This window comes from Salmo salar, chromosome ssa03 (genome assembly GCF_905237065.1).
Source record: "Salmo salar chromosome ssa03, Ssal_v3.1, whole genome shotgun sequence".
NCBI lineage: Eukaryota > Metazoa > Chordata > Actinopteri > Salmoniformes > Salmonidae > Salmo > Salmo salar.
The window spans coordinates 1,537,130-1,564,442 of record NC_059444.1 but is presented as its reverse complement, the minus strand read 5'-3'; the positions used below and the strand labels follow the sequence as shown (position 1 = coordinate 1,564,442).

At 44.4% G+C, this 27,313-nt stretch overlaps 1 protein-coding gene across 1 annotated transcript in view; it reads right to left on the bottom strand.

The window, feature by feature from the left end:
- Positions 1-5,083: 5,083 nt before the first annotated feature.
- LOC106597278 (FYVE and coiled-coil domain-containing protein 1) overlaps positions 5,084-27,313 on the bottom strand; it is a gene marked incomplete at its 3' end in the record, with an annotated part of 69,772 nt that continues 47,542 nt past the window's right edge. Inside the window, exons 19-20 of the mRNA XM_045714333.1 lie at positions 20,189-20,438; positions 5,084-5,332 (exon numbers count right to left, since the gene is read on the bottom strand). Coding sequence (XP_045570289.1) covers positions 5,084-5,332; positions 20,189-20,438 — 499 coding nt within the window. The remainder of the gene's footprint in view (positions 5,333-20,188; positions 20,439-27,313) is intronic.

Sequence of the window (27,313 nt, the reverse complement as noted above, 5' to 3'; positions counted from 1 at the left end):
ACTGAACATGGGGACAAAGATCGTACTTTTGGAGAGATGTCCTCTGGTCTGATGAAACAAAAATGGAACTGTTAGGCCATAATGACCATCGTTATGTTTGGAGGAAAAAGGGGGGAGGCTTGCAAGCCGAAGAACACCATGCCAACCGTGAAGCACGGGGGTGGCAGCATCATGTTGTGGGGGTGCTTTGATGCAGGAAGGACTGGTGCACTTCACAAAATAGATGGCATCATGAGGAGGAAAATTATGTGGATATATTGAAGCAACATCTCAAAACATCAGTCAGGAAGTTAAGGCTTGGTCGCAAATGGGTCTTCCAAATGGACAATGACCCCAAGCATACTTCCAAAGTTGCGGCAAAATGGCTTAAGGACAACAAAGTCAAGGTATTGGAGTGGCCATCACAAAGCTGTGACCTCAATCCTATAGAGAATGTGTGGGCATAACTGAAAAAGCGTGTGCGAGCAAGGGGGCCTACAAACCTGACTCAGTTACACCAGCTCTGTCAGGAGGAATGGGCCAAAATTCACCCAACTTATTGTAGGAAGCTTGTGGAAGGCTACCCAAAACGTTTGACTCAAGTTAAACAATTTAAAAGGCAATGCTACCAAATACTAATTGAGTGTATGTAAACTTCTGACCCACTGGGAATGTGATGAAATAAATAAAAGCTGAAATAAATCATTCTCTCTACTATTATTCTGACGTTTCACATTCTTAAAATAAAGTGGTGATCCTAACTGACCTAAGACAGGGAATTTTTACACGGATTAAATGTCAGGAATTGTGAAAAACTGAGTTTAAATGTACTTGACTAAGGTGTATGTAAACTTCCGACTTCAACTGTATTTATGTTACTGTATAGAATGTATCAAAAACAGATAAATTGCCTAATTTCACCTTTTTTATTCAAATTATTGTAAATAACTATACATCCATATTTCTATCTGTAGTGTAGTTAATAAATGGTGTTCTATCTGTAGTGTAGTTAATAGACTGTGTTCTATCTGTAGTGTAGTTAATAAACTGTGTTCTATCTGTAGTGTAGTTAATAAACTGTGGAAGACGTGTGGAAATATGGATGTATAGTAATTTACAATAATTTGATTAAAAAAGGTGAAATTATGCAATTGATCTATTTCAACTGCTGACTTTCATACATTCTTCCAAATGAGAAACACAATGTAGACCAGTCCTGACCAGTCCTGACCAGTCCAGACCAGTTCAGACCAGTTCAGACCAGTTCAGACCAGTCCTGACCAGTCCTTACCAGTCCTGACCAGTGTTGGTGCTTGGTACAGGTAAACCTATTGACATAGCAGCTAAGAGAAACATTTTAACTCAGATTCTGCAAGTTACATGCTTTAATTTGATCAATAACATACCAGTGTTTTCATATGACCTTTCTCTGCCTACTATTTTCTAAACCAGCAGACCATATCAGACCAGACCAGTTCAGACCAGACCAGTTCAGACCAGACCATATCAGACCAGACCAGACCAGACCAGACCAGACCAGTTCAGACCAGACCAGTTCAGACCAGACCAGATCAGACCAGACCAGACCAGATCAGACCAGACCAGACCAGACCAGACCAGACCAGACCAGACCAGTTCAGACCAGACCAGTTCAGACCAGACCAGATCAGACCAGTTCAGACCAGACCAGACCAGACCAGACCAGACCAGACCATATCAGACCAGTTCAGACCAGACCAGTTCAGACCAGACCAGACCAGACCAGACCAGTTCAGACCAGACCAGACCAGACCAGATCAGACCAGATCAGACCAGACCAGTTCAGACCAGACCAGACCAGACCATATCAGACCAGTTCAGACCAGACCAGACCAGACCAGACCAGACCAGTTCAGACCAGACCAGACCAGATCAGACCAGATCAGACCAGACCAGACCTCCTAATACAGCAGCTGAGAGGAACATTCTAACCCCGTGTTTTACATTCAACTCTCCAGTCTGTCTGGGTCCATTCAACTCTCCAGTCTCTCTGGGTCCATTCAACTCTCCAGTCTCTCTGGGTCCATTCAACTCTCCAGTCTCTCTGGGTCCATTCAACTCTCCAGTCTCTCTGGGTCCATTCAACTCTCCAGTCTCTCTGGGTCCATTCAACTCTCCAGTCTGTCTGGGTCCATTCAACTCTCCAGTCTGTCTGGGTCCATTCAACTCTCCAGTCTCTCTGGGTCCATTCAACTCTCCAGTCTCTCTGGGTCCATTCAACTCTCCATTCAACTCTCCAGTCTCTCTGGGTCCATTCAACTCTCCAGTCTCTCTGGGTCCATTCAACTCTCCATTCAACTCTCCAGTCTCTCTGGGTCCATTCAGCTGAAGGCACAGCTCATTTGACCTACAGATACACAGACCAGTCGTAGAACCATGACTGACACACATGACCTCTACTTTAACAACACAACAAAACCTCCCTCTCATACAACAACACAACCTCCCTCTCATATAACACAACACAACCTCCCTCTCATATAACAACACAACCTCCCTCTCATATAACACAACACAACCTCCCTCTCATACAACAACACAACCTCCCTCTCATATAACACAACACAACCTCCCTCTCATATAACAACACAACCTCCCTCTCATACAACAACACAACCTCCCTCTCATATAACACAACCTCCCTCTCATAACACAACACAACCTCCCTCTCATACAACAACACAACCTCCCTCTCATATAACACAACACAACCTCCCTCTCATATAACAACACAACCTCCCTCTCATATAACAACACAACCTCCCTCTCATATAACAACACAACCTCCCTCTCATACAACAACACAACCTCCCTCTCATATAACACAACACAACCTCCCTCTCATATAACAACACAACCTCCCTCTCATATAACACAACAGCCAGATGAAGAAAAGAGAACAGAGTTCTTCTCATCTTAGTCAGTCCCATTGTTTCAAACAGCCTCTCATCTAAGGAGAACAGAGAGACTGTGGATAAAGGACCAGAAGTCTTCTCCTCTCCTCTCCAGACAGGCAATGTGTTCCATCGTAGACCACTGGCTGCTCAACACTCAAACACCTTCTTAGAGATGAACCTACACCACAGAGGACAGGATAGAGAGGAGACAGAACGGGGTGAGGGGGGATAGAGAGGAGACAGAACGGGGTGAGGAGGGATAGAGAGGAGACAGAACGGGGTGAGGAGGGATAGAGAGGAGACAGAACGGGGTGAGGGGGGATAGAGAGGAGACAGAACGGGGTGAGGGGGGGATAGAGAGGAGACAGAACGGGGTGAGGGGGGATAGAGAGGAGACAGAACGGGGTGAGGTAGAGAGGAGACAGAACGGGGTGAAGGAGGGATAGAGAGGAGACAGAACGGGGTGAGGAGGGATAGAGAGGAGACAGAACGGGGTGAGGGGGGATAGAGAGGAGACAGAACGGGGTGAGGGGGGATAGAGAGGAGACAGAACGGGGTGAGGGGGGGATAGAGAGGAGACAGAACGGGGTGAGGAGGGATAGAGAGGAGACAGAACGGGGTGAGGGGGGATAGAGAGGAGACAGAACGGGGTGAGGAGGGATAGAGAGGAGACAGAACGGGGTGAGGGGGGATAGAGAGGAGACAGAAAGGGGTGAGGAGGGATAGAGAGGAGACAGAACGGGGTGAGGGGGGATAGAGAGGAGACAGAACGGGGTGAGGGGGGATAGAGAGGAGACAGAACGGGGTGAGGTAGAGAGGAGACAGAACGGGGTGAGGGGGGGATAGAGAGGAGACAGAACGGGGTGAGGGGGGGATAGAGAGGAGACAGAACGGGGTGAGGTAGAGAGGAGACAGAACGGGGTGAGGGGGGGATAGAGAGGAGACAGAACGGGGTGAGGGGGGATAGAGAGGAGACAGAACGGGGTGAGGGGGGATAGAGAGGAGACAGAACGGGGTAGGGGGGTAGAGAGGAGACAGAACGGGGTGAGGAGGGATAGAGGAGACAGAACGGGGTGAGGTAGAGAGGAGACAGAACGGGGTGAGGGGGGATAGAGAGGAGACAGAACGGGGTGAAGGAGGGATAGAGAGGAGACAGAACGGGGTGAGGGGGGATAGAGAGGAGACAGAACGGGGTGAGGAGGGATAGAGAGGAGACAGAACGGGGGTAGGGGGGATAGAGAGGAGACAGAACGGGGTGAGGGGGGATAGAGAGGAGACAGAACGGGGTGAGGGGGGATAGAGAGGAGACAGAACGGGGTGTGGGTGTGTAGTATAGATGTGTGTAGTATAGATGTGTGGGTATAGATGTGTGTAGTATAGATGTGTGTAGTATAGATGTGTGTGGGTATAGATGTGTGTAGTATAGATGTGTGTGGGTATAGATGTGTGTAGTATAGATGTGTGTGGGTATAGATGTGTGTGGTATAGATGTGTGTAGTATAGATATGTGTAGTATAGATGTGTGTAGTATAGATGTGTGTGGGTATAGATGTGTGTAGTATAGATGTGTGTAGTATAGATGTGTGTGGGTATAGATGTGTGTAGTATAGATGTGTGTGGGTATAGATGTGTGTAGTATAGATGTGTGTGGTATAGATGTGTGTAGTATAGATGTGTGTAGTATAGATGTGTGTAGTATAGATGTGTGTGGGTATAGATGTGTGTAGTATAGATGTGTGTAGTATAGATGTGTGTAGTATAGATGTGTGTAGTATAGATGTGTGTGGGTATAGATGTGTGTAGTATAGATGTGTGTAGTATAGATGTGTGTAGTATAGATGTGTGTGGGTACAGATGTGTGTGGGTATAGATGTGTGTGGGTATAGATGTGTGTAGTATAGATGTGTGTAGTATAGATGTGTGTAGTATAGATGTGTGTGTGGGTATAGATGTGTGTGTGTATAGATGTGTGTAGTATAGATGTGTGTGTGGGTATAGATGTGTGTGTGTGTATAGATGTGTGTGTGTGTTTAGAAGTGTGTAGTATAGAAGTGTGTGTGTATAGAAGTGTGTAGTATAGATGTGTGTGTGTGTTTAGAAGTGTGTAGTATAGAAGTGTGTGTGTGTATAGAAGTGTGTAGTATAGAAGTGTGTGTGTGTATAGAAGTGTGTAGTATAGAAGTGTGTGTGTGTATAGAAGTGTGTAGTATAGAAGTGTGTGTGTGTGTGTGTGTACCTGGAGAAGGAGTTGTCGGAGATGAGTGTGTAGTATAGATGTGTGTGTGTATAGATGTGTGTGTGTGTGTATAGGTGTGTGTGTGTGATGAGATGAGTGTGTATTCTCCAGTGTTTCTGACCATCAGCTCTCCTGTCATGGTCTCTTTGTGGGAGTGACAGCGAGTCAGAGGGATCAGAACCTGGAATACAGAGACAGGACAGAATACCTTAACCTTAGAACAACAGATTATTAAACCTAAACCTAACCCATTATTAACCCTATAATTTAGAACACAATTAATCCTAACCATATACATTATAACACATTAATCCTAATCCTAACACTATACTTTAGAACACATTAATCCTAATCCTAACCCTATACTTTAGAACATATTAATCTTAATCCTATACCTGAGAACACATTAATCCTAACCCTATACCTTAGAACACATTAATCCTAACCCTATACCTTAGAACACATTAATCCTAATCCTAACCCTATACCTTAGAACACATTAAACCTAACCCTATACTTTAGAACATATTAAACTTAATCCTATACATTAGAACACATTAATCCTAATCCTAACCCTATACCTTAGAACATATTAATCTTAATCCTATACCTGAGAACACATTAATCCTAACCCTATACCTTAGAACACATGAATCCTAACCCTATACCTTAGAACACATTAAGTCTAATCCTATACATTAGAACACATTAATCCTAATCCTCACCCTATACTTTAGAACACATTAATCCTAATCCTAACCCTATACCTTAGAACACATTAAGACTAATCCTATACCTTAGAACACATTAATCCTAATCCTAACCCTATACCTTAGAACACATTAATCCTAATCCTCACCCTATGCCTTAGAACACATTAAACCTAATCCTCACCCTATGCCTTAGAACACATTAAACCTAATCCTATACTTTAGAACACATTAATCCTAACCCTATACCTTAGAACACATTAATCCTAACCCTAACCCTATACCTAAGAACACATTAAATGAGAACTAGTTCTCAACTTGCCTACTTGGTTAAATAAAGGTGAAATTAAAAATAAAACATTAAAAAAATTAAGCCTAATCCTAACCCTATACCTTAGAACACATTAATCCTAATCCTAACCCTATACTTTAGAACACATTAATCCTAATCCTAACCCTATACTTTAGAACACATTAATCCTAACCATATACCTTAGACAGAGATGGCCGCCTCGCTTCGCGTTCCTAGGAAACTATGCAGTATTTTTTTTTTTTATGTGTTATTTATTACATTGTTACCCCAGGAAATCTTAGGTTTTATTACATACAGTCGGGAGGAACTATTGGATATAAGAGCAACGTCATTTCACCAACATTACGACCAGGAATACGACTTTCCTGAAGCGGATCCTCTGTTTGGTCCACCACCCAGGACCATGGATCGGATCCCAGCCGGCAACCCAAAACAACGGCGCCGTATAAGGGGCAGACGGAGCGGTCTTCTGGCAGGCTCCGTAGACGGGCACATCGCCTACCGCTCCCGAGCATACTACTCGCCAATGTCCAGTCTCTTGACAACAAGGTAGACGAAATCCGAGCAAGAGTTGCCTTCCAGAGAGACATCAGAGACTTTAACGTTCTTTGTTTCACGGAAACATGGCTCACTCGAGACACGTTATCTGAGTCGGTACAGCCAGCTGGTTTCTTAACGCATCGCGCCGACAGAAACAAGCATCTCTCTGGTAAGAAGAAGGGCGGGGGTGTATGCCTTATGATTAACGAGACGTGGTGTGATCATAACAACATACAGGAACTCAAGTCCTTTTGTTCACCTGACCTAGAATTCCTCACAATTAAATGCCGACCGCATTATCTAAGCAGACACCTCGACTGTCACGTCCTGACCAGCAGATGGAGCTAGTGTTTTAGTTTTGGTCAGGACGTGGCATGTTTGTGTTGGGTATGTTTGTATTGTTGATTGGGACTTCCAATTGAAGGCAGGTGTGTTGAGTTGCCTTTGATTGGAAGTCCTATATAGGTGTGTGTGTTTTTCTTTGGGGTTGTGGGTGGTTGTTTTGCACTGCGTTTTTTTAGCCTGCAAACTGTTGCTGCTGTCATGTTTATTGTTTCCTGTGGATGCTTTACTCCTTTTGTTGGGTAATTAAAAAATGAGTATTCACATACCTGCTGCGCCTTGGTTCATTTCAGAAGACAGCCGTTACAGAACCACCCACCAAAGGACCAAGCAGCAGAAGAGGAGGAAGCCACAGGAGAGGAAAATGGAGGAATGGACCTGGCAGGACGAAAGAAAATTCTGGGCGGACAAGTTAAGGGAGCTAAGGAAACCCGAGAGGCACCCCAAAGACATTTTTTTGGGGGGGGCACACGGGTAGCTTGGCCAGGCCAGGTAAGAGCCGTAAGCCAGCTACCCGTGACTACAGGGAGGTGCAATTGAGGTGGAGGGCGCCATGTTACGCTGTGGTACGCACCATCTCGCCGATACGGACGCACAGCCCAGTTTGCCCAGTACCAGCGCCCCGCAGGTGCCAGGGCAAGGGGAGCATCGAGCCGGAAGGGGTGATGCCAACCCTACAATCAAGACCGGCAGCGCGCCCTTTCGGTCCGGTGTTTCCCGCCAGACGCACTAGCATGGAGGTGCATGTCTCCGGGCTGGCACGTCCTATACCAGCCCCACGCATCAGGAGTCTAGTGTGTCAACCCAGCCTCGCCAGTCAACAGTCACCAGAGCTGCCCGCCAGTCAACAGTCGTCAGAGCTGCCCGCCAGTCAACAGTCGTCAGAGCTGCCCGCCAGTCAACAGTCGCCAGAGCTGCCCGCCAGTCAACAGTTGTCAGAGCTGCCCGCCAGTCAACAGTCGTCAGAGCTGCCCGCCAGTCAACAGTCGTCAGAGCTGCCCGCCAGTCAACAGTCGTCAGAGCTGCCCGCCAGTCAACAGTCGCCAGAGCTGCCCGCCAGTCAACAGTCGCCAGAGCTGCCCGCCAGTCAACCATCAACAGAGCTGCCCGCCAGTCAACAGTCGCCAGAGCTGCCCGCCAGTCAACAGTCGTCAGAGCTGCCCGCCAGTCAACAGTCGTCAGAGCTGCCCGCCAGTCAACAGTCGCCAGAGATGCCCGCCAGTCAACAGTCGCCAGAGCTGCCCGCCAGTCAACCATCACCAGAGCTGCCCGCCAGTCAACAGTCGTCAGAGCTGCCCGCCAGTCAACAGTCGTCAGAGCTGCCCGCCAGTCAACAGTCGTCAGAGCTGCCCGCCAGTCAACAGTCGGCAGAGCTGCCCGCCAGTCAACAGTCGTCAGAGCTGCCCGCCAGTCAACAGTCGTCAGAGCTGCCCGCCAGTCAACAGTCGCCAGAGAGGTCAGACTGCGCTGAACTGCCGGAGTGGCCAGACTGCGCTGAACTGCCGGAGTGGCCAGACTGCGCTGAACTGCCGGAGTCGCCAGACTGCGCTGAACTGCCGGAGTCGCCAGACTGCGCTGAACTGCCAGAGTGGCCAGACTGCCCTGAACAGCCAGAGTGGCCAGACTGCCCTGACCTGCCGGAGTGGCCAGACTGCACTGAACTGCCGGAGTGGCCAGACTGCCCTGAACTGCCAGAGTGGCCAGACTGCCCTGAACTGCCGGAGTGGCCAGACTGCCCTGAACTGCCAGAGTGGCCAGACTGCCAGGTTCTGCCAGAGGTGCCCGCCTGCCCGGATCTGCCAGGGTGCCCTGCCTGTCCTCCGGCCCAGCCCGAGGGGTCCTCCTGTCCTCCGGCCCAGCCCGAGGGGTCCTCCTGCACTCCGGCCCAGCCCGAGGGGCCCTCCTGCCCTCCGGCCCAGCCCGAGTGGCCCTCCTGTCCTCCGGCCCAGCCCGAGGGGCCCTCCTGCCCTCCGGCCCAGCCCGAGGGGCCCTCCTGTCCTCCGGCCCAGCCCGAGGGGCCCTCCTGCCCTCCGGCCCAGCCCGAGTGGCCCTCCTGTCCTCCGGCCCAGCCCGAGGGGCCCTCCTGCCCTCCGGCACAGCCCGAGGGGCCCTCCTGTCCTCCGGCCCAGCCCGAGGGGCCCTCCTGCCCTCCGGCCCAGCCCGAGGGGCCCTCCTGTCCTCCGGCCCAGCCCGAGGGGCCCTCCTGCCCTCCGGCCCAGCCCGAGGGGCCCTCCTGTCCTCCGGCCCAGCCCGAGGGGCCCTCCTGCCCTCCGGCCCAGCCCGAGGGGCCCTCCTGTCCTCCGGCCCAGCCCGAGGGGCCCTCCTGCCCTCCGGCCCAGCCCGAGGGGCCCTCCTGCACTCCGGCCCAGCCCGAGGGGCCCTCCTGCCCTCCGGCCCAGCCCGAGGGGCCCTCCTGCACTCCGGCCCAGCCCGAGGGGCCCTCCTGCCCTCCGGCCCAGCCCGAGGGGCCCTCCTGTCCCCCGGCCCAGCCCGAGGGGCCCTCCTGTCCCCCGGCCCAGCCCGAGTGGTCCGTCTGCCAGGGTCAGCCCGAGTGGCCCGTCTGCCCGGCGCAGCTATCGGCGCCATCAAAGTGGGCGACGCCGAAGGTGGAGCGAGGTCCACGGCCTGCACCTGAGCCACCTCTAGGATAGGTGGGTTGGGGAGGGAGGGTGTAGCACAGTGCCGTCGGTGACGGCAGCCACCCTCCCTTCCCTCCCTTATTGTTTAACCTGTTAGGGCTAGGGGGCAGTATTGACACGGCTGGATAAAAAACATACCCGATTTAATCTGGTTACCACTCCTACCCAGTAACTAGAATATGCATATACTTATTACATATGGATAGAAAACACCCTAAAGTTTCTAAAACTGTTTGAATGGTGTCTGTGAGTATAACAGAACTCAAATGGCAGGTCAAAACCTGAGAGATTCCTTTACAGGAAGTGGCCTGTCTGACCATTTCTGGAACTTCTTTGCCATCTCTATCTTTTACTAAGGATCTCTGCTCTAACGTGACACTTCCTACGTCGTCCATAGGCGCTCAGAGCCCAGGAAAAACCTGAATGTCGTCATCCCAGCCCCAGGCTGAAACACATTATCGCCTTTCTCAAGTGGCCGATCAAGGGACTCTGGGCTTAGGCGCGTGACCCCGACCGCCCCCGCCTTTGGGATTTTTTCCTCTGTTTGCCGAAAAGGAGATTCCCTGTCGGAATATTATCACTTTTCTACGAGAAAAATTGCATAAAAATTGATTTTAAACAGCGGTTGACATGCTTCGAAGTACGGTAATGGAATATTTATAATTTTTTTGTCACGAATTGCGCCATGCACGCGACCCTTCTTTACCATTTCGGATAGTGTCTGGAACGCACGAACAAAACGCCGCTATTCGGATATAACGATGGATTATTTTGGACCAAACTAACATTTGTTATTGAAGTAGCAGTCCTGGGTGTGCATTCTGACGAAGACAACAAAAGGTAATCAAACTTTTATAATAGTAAATATGATTATGGTGAGTGCTAAACTTGCCGGGTGTCTAAATAGCTAGCCCGTGATGCCTGGGCTATGTACTTAGAATATTGCAAAATGTGCTTTCACCAAAAAGCTATTTTAAAATCGGACATATCGAGTGCATAGAGGAGGTCTGTATCTATAATTCTTAAAATAATTGTTATGCTTTTTGTGAACGTTTACCGTGAGTAATTTAGTAAAATGTTAGCGAATTCCCCAGAAGTTTGCGGGGGGTATGCTAGTTCTGAACGTCACATGCTAATGTAAAAAGCTGGTTTTTGATATAAATATGAACTTGATTGAACAAAACATGCATGTATTGTATAACATAATGTCCTAGGGTTGTCATCTGATGAAGATCATCAAAGGTTAGTGCTGCATTTAGCTGTCTTCTGGGTTTTTGTGACATTATATGCTAGCTTGAAAAATGGGTGTCTGATTATTTCTAGCTTGGTACTCTGCTGACATAATCTAATGTTTTGCTTTCGTTGTAAAGCCTTTTTGAAATCGGACAGTGTGGTTAGATTAAAACGAGAGTCTTGCCTTTAAATAGCTGTAAAATAGTCATATGTTTGAGAAATTGAAGTAATAGGATTTTTAAGGTTTTGAAAATCGCACCACAGGCTTCAAGTGGCTGTTACGTAGGTGGGACGAATTCGTCCCGCCTAGCCCAGAGAGGTTAACCTCTTGGGGCTAGGTGGGACGCTAGCGTGCCACCTGTGGTGCACTCCATCAACAGCAGGTGCATTTCAAGAGCGGCAAATTTGAATCCAAATAAATGTCAAAATTCAAATTTTTCAAAAATACAACTATGTTACACCATTTGAAAGATAAACATCTCCTTAATCTAACCACGTTTTACGATTTCAAAAAGGTTTTACGGCGAAAGCATAAATTTAGAGTATGTTAGGACAGTACATTTACAAGAGTTGTGTGTAATGTTTTGTCAAGTCAAAGACAGGGTCACCAAAACCATAAAACCAGCTAAAATGATACACTAACCTTTTACAATCTCCATCAGATGACACTCCTAGGACATTATGTTAGACAATGCATGCATTTTTAGTTCTATCAAGTTCATATTTATATACAAAAACAGCGTTTTACTATGGCATTGATGTTGAGGAAATCGTTTCCCTCCAATAACCGGCAGTCAAGTCAGCGTCACAAATTAAATAATTAAAATTAGAAAACATTGGTAAAATATTATATTGTCATTTAAAGAATTATAGATTTACATCTTTTGAACGCAATCAACTTGCCAGATTTAAAAATAACCTTACTGGGAAATCACACTTTGCAATAATCTGAGCACTGTGCCCAGAAAAATACGCGTTGCGATACAGACTAGACGTCATGTTGGGGAGATCTAAAATCGAAAATACTATGTAAATAATCCATTACCTTTGATTCTCTTCATCAGATGTCACTTCCAGGTATCACAGGTCCATAACGAATGTAGTTTTGTTCAAAAAAGCTCATCATTTATGTCCAAAAATCTCCGTCTCGTTAGCACATGATGTAAGCCAGCCGGACTTCTCGTCATGAACGAGGGGAAAAAATATATTTCCGTTCGTTCAAACTTGTCAAACGTTGTATAGCATAAATCATTAGGGCCTTTTTTAACCAGAACATGAATAATATTCAAGGTGGACGAATGCATAGCCTTTTATAACGTATTGGAACGAGGGTACCCAACATGAAGTAGCGCGCCAGGTGTCTAATGGGACATCACCGTTCCATGGCTCTTGTTCGGTCAGATCTCCCTCCAGAAGACTCAAAACACTTTGTAAAGGCTGGTGACATCTAGTGGAAGCAATAGGAAGTGCCGAAATATTCCTAAACCCCTGTGTTTTTCAATGGGATAGGTTTAAAGTCAATACAACACATCAGGTATCCACTTCCTGTCAGAAAATGTCTCAGGGTTTTGCCTGCCAAATGAGTTCTGTTATACTCACAGACACCATTCAAACAGTTTTGGAAACTTTAGAGTGTTTTCTATCCATATATAATAAGTATATGCATATTCTAGTTACTGGGTAGGATTAGTAACCAGATTAAATCGGGTACATTTTTTTTATCCAGACGTGCAAATGCTGCCCCCTAGACCCAACAGGTTAAGGGTTATTGTTTATGGGTTTTTTGTTGGTGTTTTTCTGTTGGTAGGTGCATTCCGGGGTCTGCACCTTGAGGGGGGGTACTGTCACGTCCTGACCAGCAGATGGAGCTAGTGTTTTAGTTTTGGTCAGGACGTGGCATGTTTGTGTTGGGTATGTTTGTATTGTTGATTGGGACTTCCAATTGAAGGCAGGTGTGTTGAGTTGCCTTTGATTGGAAGTCCTATATAGGGGTGTGTGTTTTTCTTTGGGGTTGTGGGTGGTTGTTTTGCACTGCGTTTTTTAGCCTGCAAACTGTTGCTGCTGTCATGTTTATTGTTTCCTGTGGATGCTTTACTCCTTTTGTTGGGTAATTAAAAAATGAGTATTCACATACCTGCTGCGCCTTGGTTCATTTCAGAAGACAGCCGTTACATCGACGGCCCTGAAAGAACTTCATTGGACTCTATGTAAACTGGAAACCACATATCCTGAGGCTGCATTTATTGTAGCTGGGGATTTTAACAAGGCTAATCTGAAAACAAGGCTCCTCAAAATCTATCAGCATATCGGTTGTGCTACCAGGGTTGGCAAAACCCTAGACCACTGTTATTCTAACTTCCGCGACGCATATAAGGCCCTCCCCCGCCCTCCCTTCGGAAAATCTGACCACGACTCCATTTTGTTGCTCCCAGCCTATAGACAGAGACTAAAACAGGGATCACCCGCCCTCAGGTCTGTTCAACGCTGGTCCGACCAATCGGATTCCACGCTTCCAGATTGCTTCGATCACGTGGACTGGGATATGTGCCGCATAACGTCGAACAACAACATTGATGAATACGCTGATTTGGTGAGCGAGTTTATTAGCAAGTACATCGGTGATGTTGTACCCACAGCGTCTATTAAAACATTCCCCAACCAGAAACCGTGGATTGATGGCAGCATTCGCGCAAAACTGAAAGCGAGAACCACTGCTTTAAATCAGGGCAAAGTGACAGGAAACATGACCGAATATAAACAGTGTAGCTATTCCCTCCGCAAGGCAATCAAACAAGCTAAGCGTCAGTACAGAGACAAAGTGGAGTCGCAATTCAACGGCTCAAACACGAGAGGTATGTGGCAGGGTCTACAGTCAATCACGGACTACAAAAGAAAAATCAGCCCCGTCACGGACCACGATGCCTTGCTCCCAGACAGACTGAACAACTTCTTTGCTTGCTTTGAGGACAATACAGTGCCACTAACACTGCCCGTTACCAAAACCTGCGAGCTCTCCTTCACTGCAGCCAACGTGAGTAAAACATTTAAACGTCTTAACCCTCGCAAGGCTGCAGGCCCAGACGGCATCCCCGGCCGCGTCCTCAGAGCATGCGCTAACCAGCTGGCTGGTGTGTTTACGGACATATTCAATCAATCCTTATCCCAGTCTGCTGTTCCCACATGCTTCAAGAGGGCCACCATTGTTCCTGTTCCCAAGAAAGCTAAGGTAAATGAGCTAAATGACTACCGCCCTGTAGCACTCACTTCCGTCATCATGAAGTGCTTTGAGAGCCTAGTCAAGGACCATATCACCTCCACCCTACCTGACACCCTAGACCCACTCCAATGTGCGTACCGCCACAATAGGTCCACAGATGACGCGATCGCCATCACACTGCACACTGCCCTAACCCATCTGGACAAGAGGAATAGCTATGTAAGAATGCTGTTCATCAATTACAGCTCAGCATTTAACACATTTTACATTTTAGTCATTTAGCAGACGCTGTTATCCAGAGCGACTTACAGTAGGGAATGCATACATTTCATAAATTTTTTCTCCATACTGGTCCCCCCGTGGAAATCAAACCCACAACCCTGGCATTGCAAACACCATGCTCTACCAACTGAGCCACACGGGACCAACACTATAGTACCCTCCAAACTCGTCATTAAGCTCAAGACCCTGGGTCTCGACCCCGCCCTGTGCAACTGGGTCCTGGACTTCCTGACGGGCCGCCCCCAGGTGGTGAGGGTAGGTAACAACATCTCCACCCCGTTGATCCTCAACACTGGGTCCCCACAAGGGTGCGTTCTCAGCCCTCTCCTGTACTCCCTGTTCACCCATGACTGCGTGGCCATGCACGCCTCCAACTCAATCATCAAGTCTGCAGACGACACTACAGTGGTAGGCTTGATTACCAACAACAACGAGACGGCCTACAGGGAGGAGGTGAGGGCTCTCGGGGTGTGGTGTCAGGAAAATAACCTCACACTCAACGTCAACAAAACAAAGGAGATGATCGTGGACTTCAGGAAACAGCAGAGGGAGCACCCCCTATCTACATCAACGGGACAGTAGTGGAGAAGGTGGAAAGTTTTAAGTTCCTCAGCGTACAGATCACGGACAAACTGAAATGGTCCACCCACACAGACAGCGTGGTGAAGAAGGCGCAGCAGAGCCTCTTCAACCTCAGGAGGCTGAAGAAATTCGGCTTGTCACCAAAAACACTCACAAACTTTTACAGATGCACATTCGAGAGCATCAGCTGCTCCGCCCATAACCGTAAGGCTCGCCAGAGGGTAGTGAGGTCTGCACAAGGCATCACCGGGTGCAAACTACCTGCCCTCCAGGACACCTACACCACCCGATGTAACAGGAAGGACAAAAAAATCATCAAGGACAACAACCACCCGAGCCACTGCCTGTTCACCCCGCTATCATCTAGAAGGCGAGGTCAGTACAGGTGCATCAAAGCTGGGACCGAGAAACTGAAAAACAGCTTCTATCTCAAGGCCGTCAGACTGTTAAACAGACATCACTAACATTGAGTTGCTGCTGCCAACATACTGACTCAAATCTAGCTACTTTAATAATTAAAAATTGATGTAATAAATGTATCACTAGCCACTTTAAACAATACCGCTTTATATAATGTTTACATACCCTACATTACTCATTTCTTATGTATATACTGTACTCTATACCATCTACTGCATCTTGCCATCTTGATGTAATGTATCACTAGCCACTTTAAACAATGCCACTTTATATAATGTTTCCATACCCTACATTACTCATCTCTTATGTAAATACTGTACTCCATACCATCTATTACATCTTGACTATGCTATTCGGCCATCACTCATCCATATATTTATATGTACATATTCTTATTAATTCCTTTACACTTGTGTGTATAAGGTAGTTGTTGGGGAATTGTTAGGTTATATTACTTGTTAGATATTACTGCACGGTCGGAACTAGAAGCACAAGCATTTCGCTACACTCGCATTAACATCTGCTAACCATGTGTATGTGACAAATAAAATTTGATTTGGATTTGAATTGATCCTAATCCTAACCCTATACCTTAGAACACATGAATCCTAATCCCAACCCTATACTTTAGAACACATTAATCCTAATCCTAACCCTATACATTAGAACACATTAATCCTAATCCTAACCCTATACCTTAGAACACATTAATCCTAACCCTATACCTTAGAACACATTAATCCTAATCCTAACCCTATAATTTAGAACACATTAATCCTAATCCTAACCCTATACCTTAGAAGACATTAATCCTAATCCTAACCCTATAGCTTAGAACACATTAATCCTAATCCTAACCCTATACATTATAACACATTAATCCTAATCCTAACCCTATACCTTAGAACACATTAATCCAAATCCTAACCCTATACCTTAGAACACATTAATCCTAATCCTAACCCTATACTTTAGAACACATTAATCCTAATCCTAACCCTATACTTTAGAACACATTAATCCTAATCCTAACCCTATACTTTAGAACACATTAATCCTAACCCTATACCTTAGAACACATTAATCCTAACCCTATACCTTAGGACACATTAATCCTAATCCGAACCCTATAATTTAGAACACATTAATCCTAATCCTAACCCTATACCTTAGAACACATTAATCCAAATCCTAACCCTATACTTTAGAACACATTAATTCTAATCCTAACCCTATACTTTAGAACACATTAATTCTAATCCTAACCCTATACATTAGAACACATGAATCCTAACCCTATACTTTAGAACACATTAAGACTAATCCTATACTTTAGAACACATTAATCCTAATCCTAACCCTATACCTTAGAACACATTAATCCTAATCCTAACCCTATACCTTAGAACACATTAAACCTAATCCTAACCCTATACATTAGAACACATTAAACCTAACCCTAACCCTATACTTTAGAACACATTAATCCTAACCCTAACCCTATACTTTAGAACACATTAATCCTAATCCTAACCCTATACTTCAGAATACATTAATCCTAATCCTAACCCTATACTTTAGAACACATTAATCCTAATCCTAACCCTATACTTTAGAACACATCAATCCTAATCCTAACCCTATACTTTAGAACACATTACCTGTTAGGGCTAGGGGGCAGTATTTACACGGCCGGATAAAAAACGTACCCGATTTAATCTGGTTACTACTCCTGCCCAGTAACTAGAATATGCATATAATTATTGGCTTTGGATAGAAAACACCCTAAAGTTTCTAAAACTGTTTGAATGGCGTCTGTGAGTATAACAGAACTCATATGGCAGGCAAAAACCTGAGAAGATTCTGTACAGGAAGTGCCCTCTCTGACCATTCCTTGGGCTTCTTGACTCTTTTTATTGAAAACTTAGGATCTTTGCTGTAACGTGACACTTCCTACGGCTCCCATAGGCTCTCAGAACCCGGGAAAAAGCTGAATGATGTCTTTGCAGCCCCTGGCTGAAAAACATTAGCGCCTTTGGTAAGTGGTCTATCAGAGGACAATGAGACTGAGGCGCGTGCACGAGGCGACCCCATGTTTTTATTTTCTCTCTCTTTGTACTAAAACACAGATTCCCGGTCGGAATATTATCGCTTTTTTACGAGAAAAATGGCATAAAAATTGATTTTAAACAGCGCTTGACATGCTTCGAAGTACGGTAATGGAATATTTAGAATTCTTTTGTCACGAAACGCGTCACCCTTCTTTACACTTCGGATAGTGTCTTGAACGCACGAACAAAACAGAGGATATTTGAACATAACTATGGATTATTTTGAACCAAACCAACATTTGTTATTGAAGTAGAAGTCCTGGGAGTGCATTCTGACGAAGAACAGCAAAGGTAATAACATTTTTCTTATAGTAAATCTGACTTTGGTGAGTGCCAAACTTGGTGGGTGTCTAAATAGCTAGCCCTGTGATGCCGGGCTATCTACTTAGAATATTGCAAAATGTGCTTTCACCGAAAAGCTATTTTAAAATCGGACATAGCGAGTGCATAGAGGAGTTCTGTATCTATAATTCTTAAAATAATTGTTATGTTTTTTGTGAACGTTTATCGTGAGTAATTTAGTAAATTCACCGGAAGTTTGCGGGGGGTATGCTAGTTCTGAACGTCACATGCTAATGTAAAAAGCTGGTTTTTGATATAAATATGAACTTGATTAAACAAAATATGCATGTATTGTATAACATAATGTCCTAGGTGTGTCATCTGATGAAGATCATCAAAGGTTAGTGCTGCATTTAGCTGTGGTTTGGGTTTATGTGACATTATATGCTAGCTTGAAAAATGGGTGTCTGATTATTTCTGGCTGGGTACTCTGCTGACATAATCTAATGTTTTGCTTTCGTTGTAAAGCCTTTTTGAAATCGGACAGTGTGGTTAGATTAACGAGAGTCTTGTCTTTAAAATGGTGTAAAATAGTCATATGTTTGAGAAATTGAAGTAATAGCATTTCTAAGGTATTTGAATAATGCGCCACAGGATTCCACTGGCTGTTACGTAGGTGGGACGATTTCGTCCCACCTTCCCTAGAGAGGTTAATCCTAATTCTAACCCTATACATTAGAACACATTATTTTAAACACTAATAACTGACCTGCTCCAGCAGTGTGTGTTAAATATACCTTAGAACACATTAACCTGTTGGGTCTAGGGGGCAGCATTTGCACGTCTGGATAAAAAAAATGTACCCGATTTAATCTGGTTACTAATCCTACCCAGTAACTAGAATATGCATATACTTATTATATATGGATAGAAAACACTCTAAAGTTTCCAAAACTGTTTGAATGGTGTCTGTGAGTATAACAGAACTCATTTGGCAGGCAAAACCCTGAGACATTTTCTGACAGGAAGTGGATACCTGATGTGTTGTATTGACTTTAAACCTATCCCATTGAAAAACACAGGGGTTTAGGAATATTTTGGCACTTCCTATTGCTTCCACTAGATGTCACCAGCCTTTACAAAGTGTTTTGAGTCTTCTGGAGGGAGATCTGACCGAACAAGAGCCATGGAACGGTGATGTCCCATTAGACACCTGGCGCTAGTTCATGTTGGGTACCCTCGTTCCAATACGTTATAAAAGAGTATGCATTCGTCCACCTTGAATATTATTCATGTTCTGGTTAAAAAGGCCCTAATGATTTATGCTATACAACGTTTGACATGTTTGAACGAACGGAAATATATTTTTTCCCCTCGTTCATGACGAGAAGTCCGGCTGGCTTACATCATGTGCTAACGAGACGGAGATTTTTGGACATAAATGATGAGCTTTTTTGAACAAAACTACATTCGTTATGGACCTGTGATACCTGGAAGTGACATCTGATGAAGAGAATCAAAGGTAATGGATTATTTACATAGTATTTTCGATTTTAGATCTCCCCAACATGACGTCTAGTCTGTATCGCAACGCGTATTTTTCTGGGCGCAGTGCTCAGATTATTGCAAAGTGTGATTTCCCAGTAAGGTTATTTTTAAATCTGGCAAGTTGATTGCGTTCAAGAGATGTAAATCTATAATTCTTTAAATGACAATATAATATTTTACCAATGTTTTCTAATTTTAATTATTTAATTTCTGACGCTGACTTGACTGCCGGTTATTGGAGGGAAACGATTTCCTCAACATCAATGCCATAGTAAAACGCTGTTTTTGGATATAAAAATGAACTTGATAGAACTAAAAATGCATGCATTGTCTAACATAATGTCCTAGGAGTGTCATCTGATGGAGATTGTAAAAGGTTAGTGCATCATTTTAGCTGGTTTTATGGTTTTGGTGACCCTGTCTTTGACTTGACAAAACATTACACACAACTCTTGTAAATGTACTGTCCTAACATACTCTAAATTTATGCTTTCGCCGTAAAACCTTTTTGAAATCGTAAAACGTGGTTAGATTAAGGAGATGTTTATCTTTCAAATGGTGTAACATAGTTGTATTTTTGAAAAATTTGAATTTTGACATTTATTTGGATTCAAATTTGCCGCTCTTGAAATGCACCTGCTGTTGATGGAGTGCACCACGGGTGGCACGCTAGCGTCCCACCTAGCCCCAAGAGGTTAATGCTAATCCTAACCCTATACATTAGAACACATTAATCCTAATCCTAACCCTATACCTTAGAACACATTCATCCTAATCCTAACCCTATACTTTAGAACATCAGTGTGTGTTAAATATACCTTAGCCTCGTCCAGAGGTGTGTGCGTGTCCTCTCTGTACAGCACACTAAATGAGATGCTCTTGGGCTGTGAGGTGAACAGCCAGTGTATGGAAGCACCAAGGGTAGACCCAGTAATGGGGATGGAGCTGTAACAACCAGACCTGACGAACAGCTCCCTCAGATCGTCACCAAACACACTGATCTCCTCCACACTGAACGGAACACACAGCCTGGACGAGGACGACACACGCATCATAACAACAACACATTAATAACAAAACACCACAGACAGATTCACAGACAGATTCACAGACAGATTCACAGACAGATTAACAGCCAGTACATGCAGCCAGATTCACAGACAGATTCACAGACAGATTAACAGCCAGTACATGCAGCCAGAATCACAGACAGATTCACAGACAGATTAACAGCCAGTACATGCAGCCAGATTCACAGACAGATTCACAGACAGATTAACAGCCAGTACATGCAGCCAGATTCCCAGACAGATTAACAGCCAGTACATGCAGCCAGATTCACCGACAGATTAACAGCCAGTACATGCAGCCAGAATCACAGCCAGATTAACAGCCAGTACATGCAGCCAGAATCACAGCCAAATTAACCTCTTGACGGTCGCCTAGGATAGGGGGCGCCACAGCGCATTTTGAAAAAAATGTGTGCCCATTTTAAACGGCCTACTACTCAAACTCAGAAGCTAGGATATGCATATAATTAATATTTGTGGATAGAAAACACCCTAAAGTTTCTAAAACTGTTTGAATGGTGTCTGTGAGTATAACAGAACTCATATGGCAGTCAAAACCCCGAGACAGATCGAAACAGGAAGTGGAATTCTGAATTGCGGACTCAACTTCATCACGTTGCCAATTAATCACACCGTCAGCTATGGTTCATTGAGCACTTCCTATTGCTTCCACTAGATGTCCCCAGTCTTTACAAAGTGATTTGAGTCTCCTACTGTGAAAACTGACAGAATGACACGCTGTGGAACGTGGTCACACGGAGAGGGCCATCACCATTATGACGCCGGCGCCCCTGGCTACCCTCCCCTTTCGAAACGTTTAGAAAGACAATGCAATCGTCCCCCTTGAATCTTATTGGAGCTCTGGTTGAAAAAGGCCCTGAAGACTTATGTTATACAACGTTTGACATGTTTGAACGAACCTAAATAAGAAAAAAATGCATTTTGTTGAAAGAGTAGCCCCGCGCACGTCGGAACTTTTGGTGCAGCCTTCAGAACGCGCTAACAACAACAAGCTAATGGAACATAAAGGATGAACTTTTTCGAACGAAAATACATTTGTTGTGGACCTGGGATTCCTGGAAGTGCCTAAGGATGAAGATAATCAAAGGTAAGGGATTATTGACAATAGTATACAAGACTAGATGTGATATGCGATTGTTCCAAGATGGCGCTGACCTGTAACGGTAGTCTATTTTTCTGAGTATCGCATCCCCTTTTATCGCAAAGTGTGATTACCCAGTAAAGTTATTTTTAAATCTGGCATTACAGGTGCTTTCAAGAGATATTCATCTATAAATCTTAGAATGACAATATTACATTTTAAAAATGTTTTCGAATAGTAATTTAGTAAATTGTAGCGCTGTTTCATCGGATGCATTTGAGGGAAAATAGTTAGTCAACGTTACGCACCGATGTAAAATGCTGTTTTTATATATAAATATGAACTTTATCGAACAAAAGAATGCATGTATTGTGTAACATGATGTCCTAGGAGTGTCATCTGATGAAGATTGTCAAAGGTTAGTGCTGCATTTAGCTGTTTTTTGGTTATTTGTGATGCATGTGGTTGGTCGGAAAATGGCTATGTGGCTACTTTTACGATATACTCCTCTAACATAATCTAATGTTTTGCTTTTGCTGTAAAGCCTTTTTGAAATCGGACAACGTGGTTCGATTCAGGAGAGGTGTATCTATAAAACGATATCATTTGAAAAAAAAATTGAATTAATTTTTTTATCACATTTTGTTATGCTAATGGCGATAGGATTTTTCGCTGGATGTCCGTCCCGCATACGGGGACGGAGGCCGCACAGGGGTTAACAGCCAGTACATGCAGCCAGAATCACAGACAGATTAACAGCCAGTACATGCAGCCAGAATCCCAGCCAAATTAACAGCCAGTACATGCAGCCAGATTCCCAGCCAAATTAACAGCCAGTACATGCAGCCAGATTCCCAGCCAAATTAACAGCCAGTACATGCAGCCAGATTCCCAGCCAAATTAACAGCCAGTACATGCAGCCAGATTCCCAGCCAAATTAACAGCCAGTACATGCAGCCAGATTTCCAGACAGATTAACAGCCAGTACATGCAGCCAGAATCACAGACAGATTAACAGCCAGTACATGCAGCCAGATTCCCAGACAGATTAATAGCCAGTACATGCAGCCAGAATCGCAGCCAAATTAACAGCCAGTACATGCAGTCAGATTCCCAGCTAGATTCACAGCCAGAGGCAAAGATGAGAGAAAAAAAAGAAGCCGCAGAAAGATAACTCCAGGGAGAGCCAGAAAGATGGGCTTGTTTTCGTCTCAAATGACACTACGTCTTTCCCCTTCTTTTGACTAGATCTTTATGGGAGGTGGTTCTGGTCATACAGGGTAACCAAGTCAAATACCTCATTCACATTACCCATAAATCACTCTGTTACGTTGCGCCAGATGTCATTCACCTGAAACAGGAAGTTTCCAAACCACAGAAGATGAAAATGTGGTTTCGACGATCGGTTAATGGGGATAGCTGGCAACTTGTAAATAATTAGCCACTCCTATAAGTGAGTACTTTTTAATAATATGTTAAACATAATACACATTGCCTGCTAAGCAATGTTCCCTCTCCTCAGACTGCCACACAGAAGAGTCCCGTGTGGCTCAGTTGGTAGAGCATGGTGTTTGCAACGCCAGGGTTGTGGGTTCGATTCCCACGGGGGACCAGTACGGGGGAAAAAAAATTAAAAAAATAATGAAATGTATGCATTCACTACCGTAAGTCGCTCTGGATAAGAGCGTCTGCTAAATGACTAAAATGTAAATGAAATATCAGCCCATGCAGAGAAGCACGAGAATAAACTTCACTCAAGAGTCTACAGTTTTCTCCTTTGACAGTATCAACGTTTAGCTCTACTTTGGGAATTGTGCTCAAATCAACACAATATCAGCCACTTTTAATGTAACATAACAAACTACGCAAACTTAGTATACAAAACTAACTGTGCAAGAGATTTTCTTGTAGGCAGAGCACATTGGAGTCTATTGCATTGACAGGCAAAACAACACTACACAGACAGGTGCACCATAACCAATCAGAGCTGCAGCCTATATGCAAATAGCCATTGTTATATATGGATCTGTGCCATTAACTTTGAACTGGACTGCGTTTACAGTATGAGTGGTCGCGACTAGATGCGCTTGTTTGAGAACAAAGCGAGAGCTGCATGTAGCCACCTGTGCACATTTGTGACCGACCAGACCGATCTTTTGTAGCAAAATTTGAAATGTTTATTTTTTATTTTTTATACATTGGATAAAAGTAGACACTCCGAGCTAGAAAGTGGTATATCATACACTACAGTTAAGGAACAATGGGAAAGTAATAATGCTTTGACAGTTGATAAACTTGTAACCTCACTTTGAGAAAATGGCCTTTGAATGTTTTGGTACTACTACTGGAGACCTCTTCTTTGTCTACACCCATTCAGCATCGTTCACACCTTCCTAAGCTTTAGCCCCACCCATCTCTTTAAGGATTCAAACAAAGATTTCAAGACTAAAGGTTTATACTATGGGTGTGTTCGTAATTTGAATCTAGAGTGCCAGAATGTGCTCTAGTATAGTAGTATAAACCAGCCTTTAGTCTTGAAAGTACAATATAGCTATAGCCTAGCTACAGTGAGTGGAAAAAAAGTATTTGATCCCCTGCTGATTTTGTACGTTTGCCCACTGACAAAGAAATGGTCAGTCTATAATTTTAATGGTAGGTTTATTTGAACAGTGAGAGACAGAATAACAACAAAAAAATCCAGAAAAACGCATGTCAAAAATGTTATAAAATTATTTGCATTTTAATGAGGGAAATAACCAAACATAGAGAATAATAAGGATCTCTACGGTGGAGGTCACTAAGTACAGTATAGCCATAGCCTAGCTATGTACAGTACCAGTCAAAAGTTTGGACACACCTACTCATTCCAGGGTTTTTCTTTATTTTTACTATTTTCTACTTTGTAGAATAACGTAACGTTCGTCGTATGTGGTAGTTGAAGTGGACCAAGGCGCAGCGTGGTAAGTGTTCATGATTACTTTATTCATAAACACACTCAAACAAAAGCGAAAACGCACAGTTCCGTCAGGTACGGACACTAAACAGAAAACAACCTCCCACAAAACCAGGAAGAAAACAGGCTGCCTAAGTATGATTCCCAATCAGAGACAACGATAAACAGCTGCCTCTGATTGGGAACCACACTCGGCCCAAAAACATAGAAACAGAAAACATAGACTTCCCCACCCGAGTCACACCCTGACCTAACCAACCATAGAGAATAATAAGGATCTCTATGGTCAGGGCGTGACAGACACACCTACTCATTCCAGGGCTTTTCTTTATTTTTGTACTATTTTCTACATTGTAGAATAATAGTGAAGACATCAAAACTATGAAATAACACATATGGAATCATGTAGTAACTGTCATGCCCTGATCTGTTTCATCTGTCCTTGTGCTCGTCTCCACCCCCCTCCAGGTGTCGCCCATCTTCACTACTTATCCCCTGGGTATTTATACCTGTGTTTTCTGTCTGTCTGTGCCAGTTCGTCTTGTTTGTTCAAGTCAACCAGCGTTTTCTCAGCTCCTGTTTTTCTCCTCTTTTTCTCGTCCTCCTGGTTTTGACCCTTGCCTGTCCTGACTCTGAGCCCGCCTGCCTGACCACTCTGCCTGACCCTGAGCCTGCAGTCCTGTACCTTTGCTCCTACTCTGGATTATCGAACCCTGCCTGCCTTGACCTGTCGTTTGCCTGCCCCTGTTGTTGCAATAAACATTGTTACTTCAACACAGTCTGCACTTGGGTCTTACCTGAAACGTGATTGTAACCAAAAAAGTGTTAAACAAATCAAAATATATTTTAGATTCTTCAAAGTAGCCAACCTTCGCCTTGATGACAGCTTTGAACACTCTTGGCATTCTCTCAACCAGCTTCATGAGGTAGTCACCTGGAATGCATTTCAATTAACAGGTGTGCCTTGTTAAAGTCAATTTGTGGAATTTCTTTCCTTCTTAATGTGTTTGAGCCAGTCAGTTGTGTTGTGACAAGGTAGGGGTGGTATACAGAAGATAGCCCTATTTGGTAAAAGACCAAGTCCATATTATGGCAAGAACAGCTCAAATAAGCAAAGAGAAACGATAGTCCATCATTATTTAATTTATATTTTATTATTTCACTGTAGAGCCTCTAGTCCTGCTCAATATGACTTAACCAACCATGTTGTTCCACCTCCTACATATGCGATGACATCACCTGGTTTAAATCTAGAATCGGCTTCCTATATCGCAACAAAGCATCCTTCACTCATGCTGCCAAACATACCCTCGTAAAACTGACCATCCTACCGATCCTCGACTTCGGCGATGTCATTTACAAAATAGCCTCCAATACTCTACTCAGCAAATTGTATGCAGTCTTGTATGCAGTCTATCACTGTGCCATCCATTTCGTCACCAAAGCCCCATATACTATCCACCACTGCGACCTGTACGCTCTCGTTGGCTGGCCCTCGCTTCATACTCGTCGCCAAACCCACTGGCTCCAGGTCATCTACAAGACCCTGCTAGGTAAAGCCCCGCCTTATCTCAGCTCACTGGTCACCATAGCAGCACCCACTCGTAGCAGGTATATCTCACTGGTAACCCCCAAAGCCAATTCCTCCTTTGGTCGCCTTTCCTTCCAGTTCTCTGCTGCCAATGACTGGAACGAACTGCAAAAATCACTAAAGCTTCAGACTCATATCTCCCTCACTAGCTTTAACCTCTTACATCTAGACGTTCCGCTAGCGGAACACCTGCTCCAATATCCAATGATGGGCGTGGCGCGAAATACAAATTCCTCTAAAATCCGAAAACTTCTATTTTTCAAACATATGACTATTTTACAGCTATTTAAAGACAAGACTCTCATTAATCTAACCACACTGTCCGATTTCAAAAAGGCTTTACAGCGAAAGCAAAACATTAGATTATGTCAGCAGAGTACCAAGCCAGAAATAATCAGACACCCATTTTTCAAGCTAGCATATAATGTCACAAAAACCCAGAAGACAGCTAAATGCAGCACTAACCTTTGATGATCTTCATCAGATGACACACCTAGGACATTATGTTATACAATACATGCATGTTTTGTTCAATCAAGTTCATATTTATATCAAAAAACAGCTTTTTACATTAGCATGTGACGTTCAGAACTAGCATACCCCCCGCAAACTTCCGGGGAATTTACTAACAATTTACTAAATTACTCACGATAAACGTTCACAAAAAGCATAACAATTATTTTAAGATTTATAGATACAGAACTCCTCTATGCACTCGATATTTCCGATTTTAAAATAGCTTTTTGGTGAAAGCACATTTTGCAATATTCTAAGTACATAGCCCAGCCATCACGGGCTAGCTATTTAGACAGGGGGATACCTAGTCAGTTGTACAACTAAATGCCTTCAACTGAAATGTGTCTTCAGCATTTAACTCAACTCCTCTGAATCAGAGAGAAACCCCTACTAAAGGACACCAATAAGAAGAAGAGACTTGCTTGGGCCAAGAAACACGATCAATGGACATTAGAATGGTGGAAATCTGTCATTTGGTCTGATGAGTCCAAGTTTTAGATTTTTGGTTCCATCCGCCTTGTCGTTGTGAGACGCAGAGTAGGTGAATGGATGATCTCCTCATGTGTGGTTCCCACCGTGAAGCATGGAGGAGGAGGTGTGATGGTGCTTTGCTGGTGACACTGTCTGTGATTTATTTATAATTCAAGGCACACTTAACCAGCATGGCTACCACAGCATTCTGCAGTGATACGCCATCCCATCTGGTTTGCA